Here is a 7,893-nt window from a genome sequence, read left to right as displayed (position 1 = left end):
AAAATGAATTTCGCATCAACCCCTTTAAATACTTTTCATGCGCTATTCAAACGTGATAAAACGTTTTATGCAATGTCAGCAATAAATGTTTAAAAGCTACAAATTATGTATGGTTCAGGGGGTCAAGAGGAAGGCAATATAGTTAAGGTGTCCGACACTAAAAACCAACCAAATTCAAGGACTTATTTATGTGTTCCACCTTTATTATAAGGCCCTTATTATAATTAAGGTATAATACATAACACATGCTTTTAACTTGATTTAATATATTTTTAAATTTATGTAAATTGAACAAATGGATACACATTTTACTGATACATGAAATTTCTTGTTCAAGAGTTTGAGGAAAATTTCGTCAACAGGAATATATCTTTGTTTGAATACAGAGATCGGCGGCGAGTAAAGAGAAATGGAGAAAGAGGGAAAAAGCGACGCCGATAACTGGAGTACAATCACAGTGAATGTTAAGTTCAGCGGCCGATCGATACCGGTAGAAATCTCCGACGAGTCCACCGTCAAACACCTCAAGTCTCTCCTTCAACCACTCACAAATGTCCTCTCTCGCGGCCAAAAACTCATCTTCAAAGGTATTTTTTTCTTTCAATATGGAGCTCTAAAGAACTGAATATCTGTGAATTTGATAGTTGACATAATTTGTGTTTTTTATTTCATGAATAGGGAAAGTTTTGGTGGATGAAATGACATTGAAGTCATCGGAGGTTGGAAATGGTGGCAAGATCATGCTTATGGCTTCCCAGGGCTTACACCAAGGGGTAATTTCTTGATTTTCCTATACATTATGCTCTATTCAGCATAACTTCTAGAAGAATTTCCCATACGTTTTTTCTGGGCTACCAACTATTTGGGATTAGAACTTAGATGTGTTGCTATACTTAGTTTGTTTACGGATTTGTACATAATTAGAAAATGGAGAGAACCTCTAGTATTGATAAGCCTCTCATTTGTCTTAAAGGACAACGTATTGATTAGTAGAATGAATTGGGTCCACGTGGAGTACAACAACATACCCATTGAAATTTCACTAAGTGTGGTATGGGAGGATAGAGTGTACGCAGACCTTACCACTACCTCATGGAGGTAGAAAAGCTGTTTCCGTAAGATCATTGACTCAAGTGCATCGAAACCAAGTAAAGAAAGAAGAAAACAATGAAGAAAGCATACCCTCTAATAAGAAAAATCAGTGCAAAGACTACAAGAAACAATAACAACATCAAAATAGTGTGATAATCAAAACATTATAAATAACGGAGTCTTTGGATACATTCTACGCGGAGTAGAATGTATATTTAGATATAGGAGACTACAACTAATTTGGATTGAGGTGTAATTGATTGACCTGTACTTGTGTCTTCGGAATTCTTATAAAAATTGAAAAACCAGAAATTCCACTTAATTTACCCTAGTTAGATGCTGAACTTCTGCTTTCTATAGGTGAATTGATTAATACTTAAAGCTTTTGATGTCTTGAGTTATCTACTTATTTGTTAAATTGGATAGGATGGACCAATAAGAAAGGAAGCTTCCAACTTGCCCACAGCAAGGAGGATGCCTGAAGCTATGAGACCTAAAAGGGACGTTCCTCAAGTTCCTGTTGTGAAGAGCCAACTTGAACGGTGGAAGGCCACTGGGGTTGTTGCATTATCAGAATGCAATCTCAAGGTATGATTTCAAACTTGTTCTTATCGTGAAAGATCTTAATTGTCATGGGACAAGAGATACAATGGTTGAACCGGAACTCACGTTGATCCAATCATATGCATATTAGAGTTAACCTAAAAATAGAATTGTTTTCTCTTTTTCTTTTTCCTTCCTATTCATTTATCTAATTTTATATCTAATGCATTTTCTGGCTCGAGTAGGTGAGATAGCTAAGCTATTCCCTTCTCTTCCGTATACCAATATGGGCAAAACCTTTAACGAAAAGAATCCATTAATTTATAAAATGGTCAGAGGGATTTGAACATTTGATTATTCTTCAATCTGGCTATAATATCAGTATCAGTAATGAAACTGTTAACAACTCATCCATCTGTATGAAGACTAAGTTTGCAGTATTACTCCAAATAGAACATGGCCATCGGAGTAGATCCCCAGTATCTTTAGAAAGATCTTAGGTGTGAATCCACCAGTTGTGCAGTCTAAACAAAAAACAAAATTCTGTTCTCCCTCCACTATGAATAGAACTGCCAAAAGAGAGGAGGAATATCGTCATATAGAATCAATATAGTAGGAATAAAGCAAAATCCCCCCATGACATATTTTATTCCAATTGAAAACTTTGGCTGATAGATGGGTTGAATATTGTTCATTTTTGGGAAATTGGAGGACTAAGTGCCATGACTTTCCTAATAGTTAGTGACAAAAATGTTGTATCTCCTTTTTGTTCATCTTTTGAGCTTATTTATTGCATCACCAAAACCAAAATGACCACCCAAAGTTTCCTCATTTGCAAGACTACTACAACAACAACATACCCAGTGAAATCCCACAAGTGGGTAGAGAATATTGTGGGAAAAAGATGCAGTCATGTAGAGAAAATAAAAAAGAAAAAAAATACTACCGTGCAGTTCAAAATTATTGAATAATTGTTCTTTATCAAAAAAAATTATTGAATAAATGTTGGGTTAGTCCGAGAGCTTATTTAGCCCACATTAATCAGATAAAATCCCTCTATGTATCATTAATAGTACCAATTTCAAAAAACATAAAAAATCCCTCTATGTATCATTTATGCATATACATATTGTGGATCCAGAATGAGAATAACTATGGTCAAATGGTAAATTTATCTTAGCCAAGTAGTAGAACCAAGTTTGATTCCTTCTATCGCCCAAGAGTTATTTATCTATGTCCTTAAACTACGTTGCCAGCCGATTTTTTTGCTTTTTCTTCCTCTTGAAGATATTGCTTTCATTACATATTGGAACTTGATAGGCCCTGCCTGATGAAGTGTTGACCTGCGGACCTTCTGCTAGAGTCCTTGATCTCAGCCACAACGCAATAAAGCATCTTCCAGCCACGATTAATAGCTTGAGTTCTCTTCAGGTCAGTAGAGCTGACTCCTTTACATATCTTTGAAATTGCGGTTTATTCACTTGTTTGAGGCAGAAATTTATTTTGGTATTGTTTCTGCTTCCTAGAAATTGATCCTCAATGGGAATGAAATTATGGATAATTCCTTAAGCTGGGAAGAGCTAGCTTCTCTAAAGAGTCTTGTGGTTATTTCACTGAACCAAAACCAGTAAGTCCCACTTATTCGACGTATCATATATTCCTTTCATCAGCATACTACTCTCCAAGCTGAATGAGATTCGCCAATATGTTGCGTCATCTCTATATAATTGAAGTTCACATGTATTCTTTTCTGCACCATCAAATGATGGTTATATCAAACATGTATGTACATTCGAGTATGAGGGACAGTAATTGCAATGTCATAGTTCTCATTTACGGTATTGTTTTGATAAAATTAAAGTATGAAAACTGAAGTATATCAATGAGTAATATAAGTTGTTTAATTTGGAGTACTCAAATGTTACGTTGCATAATTGGAATGTTAATCATTCCAAGTTTTCCTTCTACATGCAGTTTGAAACTAAATTTTAAAATCCGCTCACAGTTTTTTTCTGTCTAATATACTTGTTTTCGTTGCCTTTTTATGGGTATTTGTTTGTAACAAGTTACTTTCAGAATAGTCGAATACTTGTGAAAACATATTTGAAAAATTGTCAATTGTCATGGTCTGTCAAATGTTTGAATTGGTTTGCTTTTACATATCAATCTATAGTCTATTCTAACCAGTAATTTGATATTGTCAATTTCTATGTTAACTCAATTTGTTTCCACTAAAATATTATAAAGCTTTAAAACGGCTTTTAAAGTATTCAGTTTTAACTTTTAAGTGCTGAATTGGTTATCAGACACCCCCTTTGCTGAAGTATAAAAACCATTCCAATGTGTGAGATTATCAGATAAGACAGTTAGACGATGGATATGGATACAAGTCCAAATACTGCTTTTAGCAGAAGCGAGAGACCAATTCTTCATGCTTGTCGTGCTTGGTGGATTGTAAATTGTACCAAGGAAAATATAATAATAAAACAAACATTTTTTATTGATTGGCCCTCTCAAACATGCATGAAAACTGAATAAAAGCCGTCTATCGTCGGTATTAAAATTTTCGGTCAGTGACATTCAGATGTTGTTTTGTGTTACAATTTTATTTTCTGATACGGCTTACTCTGTTTACCAACCTCAATCATTTATCACATGCCATTATTTCGTATAATGGTTTGTTGTATGGTTGTATCAAGTAGTCGTCTTCTTGGTATGCAGCATAGCAACACTGCCTCCTGAGGTCGGCACTTTGACCAGTCTGAGACAACTTCATATTGCACATAACGAGTTAACAGGTCTCCCATCTGAGATAGGTCTGCTGACCAGCCTTGAGGTCCTGAAAGTTAACAACAACAGGTAATTTGAAGCACTGAAACAAAAAAAAGATATTTCAATGTACGTCTATCATGATATTTAGTGTTACGTTATTGTTCCCAGTCCTCCTTTTCTGGAGGACGTTGATGTTTTGGAGTCTGTTGATTTTCTTTTTTATCTTTTATTTTTCTTTGAAGTGACAAGGACCTAAGTTAGGTTCATAAGCTTAATCTTTCAATTGCAGGATTCACTCTATTCCGGAAAGTATAGGGGGTTGTGCTTCTCTTATTGAGGTAAACAGGGGCTATTTTCCTTTACCCACTTGTCTTCTTCTCTTTCATTAACTGGAATCATGAAATCCAAAATGTAGGAAGAAACAAGTTCCAGCATTTATTGTTTCCTGTGATTTTATTGCCTATATACAGATAACATGATTCTATATGGTGTAGGTTGATCTTTCATCTAATCTTTTGGTATAGCTGCCAGAAACAATTAGCAAACTAAAGGTCTTAAAGGTCTGTCTTCATCTATATGCATTTGCATTTTTCGTTTTTCCCTTTTGAAGTCCTTCTTCAAAGATACCACTTCAGTTTACAGCTTTTTTTTATACAATATAGAAAATTCTTGTTCTTATATAATTACCGTACAGAAAAGAATTTGCAAACATCTAGTGAAATTAGCTAGATATGCTCAAGTACTGGTTGTTAGACATTGGTAAACAATGTAACATAGTTGTCTAAGACAGAGCATAGCCTGGATGGACATGTATGTATCGGCTCTTGAACATTCAGCTATGACATTTTAAACCAAACTAGGGGATTTAGTGCCATAATCTGCTGGACCAACACCATTTGTTTGGCTAAAAGCACAGCACGTGATAGGTAAAACTTAATCATGGGTAAGTGAAAAATGTGCATATGAGAGAGACATTTTACATTCATTAGTTTGGCTGTAGCACTTGGCGCTAGTAAGTTTATACCACACATTATAGGGGCATGTCACTAGCTTGAATGCTGCCACAGACAAAAGCCTAGTATTTAAGTGGAGAAGGATAGATGGTAGGCCCATTATCACATAGTTACGAACTGTGTGCCAACAATCTCCCAGGGATCTCTCACTTATCAAAAGGGGAAAAGAGTTGTTCTCTTTGCAAGACATGACACAAGTTTCTCTAGTTAACAATGTTTTCTGAGACATCTAACATCATGTGATGGCCTCTTTTACCTGACAGCATGCTTTTGCCCTAATTATTTGCATGGTTCATGTTCTGATTACTGGTGCAGGCACTTTATCTCAGAAACAACGGGCTCAGATCCCTTCCTAGCAGCATTTTTAAACAATGCTGCGAACTCTCTACACTAGATCTCCATGGAACTGATATAACTATAGATGTTATCAGCCAGGTCGTCAATTATTTACTACTATAAACAGTAACATACCCTATTTAGTTTTGCCTCTTACAATTTTCAAACGACCACAGATTGAAGGATGGGAGAATTTTGATGAGAAAAGACGCTCGAAGCATCAGAAGCAACTGGACTTCAGAGTGAGCAGCTCTGGCAAATTTGATGAAGGAGCTGATAAAAGCTGATAGGCCAGATACAAATTGCTCGGTAATGCGGTTTTATATACACCCTGACATACATTTGCATTGTGATCCCTAGCAAACTTTACAGAAGAATCTTTTAGTACCTGTTAAGATACATCAAGAAATTATAATGAGCATACTGCTCCTGTGTACACTCCCTACAGATTTACCATTGTCCTGATGCTTTGTGACATAAAACTGTTACATGCATTGTTGAATGAAAGTTCCCTTAAGATGCATATTACAAATTGTTGAGCCCCTAAAGAATTGAATTATTTGACTTGCCAGTTGAAAGTTACGTACTCCCTCCATTTTTATTTTGCGGGTACAACATTTAGAGTTTTTTTTTTATCCTTGAACCTGTTATATCTTTAGAGTTATGAGTTTATAACTATTATATATTATGTTTTTTTACACAAATTATACATCGCGCCAAAAGTACGGGGTTCAGCTGAAGTCGCTACCAAAGAGTTACATCCGCCCTTGCCTTCCGATTCAATTTAATTTTTGTGGCACAGTTCGAATTTCGAGAATCAATATCAAGTTTTTCATTGATCGAATTTTCTGTCTTTAAAGATTTTAAGATGTTAATTATTGTGATTTATAATACTTTTTACGAAATTTTCAAATATATTAATTTTATTTCAAAAAAAACTTAAAGCTTTCATGTTCGAATTCGCGACCGAACTTTGAAAGTTTAAATTTGAGAATTTCAACTATGCTACAAAAATTGAGATATGGGGAGTAGTTATTAAGAAAACATAGCAACAACTGCTCATCAGAGGAAAAGTTGGGTGTGACTGACCACGAGGGGCATAATGTTACTTGATTGCAGGAATCACAAGGGATTCGAGGATCAAGTGATTGAATTTAAGAGGATTAACCTCGAGAAGATCAACTAAAGAAGAGGAATTGAGAGAGAAGAAGAGAGTTTAGAAAGAGAGAGAAGTTTGTATATTTCATATCATAATTATACAATGAGTTGATTACAAGCTATATAGTAATTGAATTGAACTAAATTGAGCTCTTAAGCTAATAATAGAATCTGTTACCAACTAACTTTTCCTGTAGCTAACTAACAAATGGAATTGTAACTAATCATCTATCACATAACTAGTATGCCCCGAAAGATGGGTAATTGACCACCTTTCGCGGATAAGGAGATGCCCTTGAAGATCACTTACCCAGATTTGGAAGGACATGAGTGGAGAATTGTCACAGGAATTCTTTTTTAAAGAATTGGCGATATTTCCTTAACTGCAAATTCAATAGCTCCGATTATGAACTCGGAAAGAGAAGAGTACCGTCTACTCATTATTTTGTATATATGGGTCAAATATTATTTTTTATAATTTAAAACTTGAATGCTCTTTAGTAAAATCACTAACTTGGTCACTATGATTGTATGCATTCAGTCTATCTACAAGCCATTGGGTCAATTTGTCTTACTGAAAGGTTGGCAAAATGCCAATGGAACTTTGTACGTACTTTGCTCTTCAACACTTAAAAGAAGGATTTCTCATGCTTAATGTCTTAAAAGAGAAGAAGATGAGCGGGAAAAAAAAAGTCAAAGGGGAGAGAATGAGCTGGAGCTTGCCACTTGTTCTTCGTCAAAATTAAGAATAAATTTATGTTAAAATATAATGAATGGGGTATAATTGAATCAAAAGTAAAGCGAAAGGGGTATAATTGAACCAAAAATAAAGCGAAAGGGGTATAATTGAACCAAAAATATAACAAGGGATATATTTTAAATTATTTCTAATACTAGTAGGATATATTTAACCCTTCTCCGAACTTAAAATAAAAGGCTTGCCGTTCAATAAAAAAATTCATCAAAAGTCCACAACACA

At 34.9% G+C, this 7,893-nt stretch overlaps 1 protein-coding gene across 1 annotated transcript; it reads left to right on the top strand.

The window, feature by feature from the left end:
- Positions 1-272: 272 nt before the first annotated feature.
- LOC129900970 (LRR repeats and ubiquitin-like domain-containing protein At2g30105) lies at positions 273-6,279 on the top strand. Its single transcript, XM_055976074.1, is given in 10 exon segments — positions 273-587; positions 679-773; positions 1,519-1,680; positions 2,956-3,066; positions 3,162-3,262; positions 4,357-4,494; positions 4,697-4,745; positions 4,902-4,967; positions 5,736-5,855; positions 5,933-6,279. Coding segments are annotated over 10 exon segments (1,131 nt in total). The 5' UTR covers positions 273-409; the 3' UTR covers positions 6,044-6,279.
- Positions 6,280-7,893: the final 1,614 nt, after the last annotated feature.

Source organism: Solanum dulcamara, chromosome 8, assembly GCF_947179165.1.
Source record: "Solanum dulcamara chromosome 8, daSolDulc1.2, whole genome shotgun sequence".
In the NCBI taxonomy this organism is placed as follows: domain Eukaryota; kingdom Viridiplantae; phylum Streptophyta; class Magnoliopsida; order Solanales; family Solanaceae; genus Solanum; species Solanum dulcamara.
The sequence above is the reverse complement of the archived record's forward strand: the minus strand, read 5'-3'. Positions and strand labels throughout refer to the sequence as shown.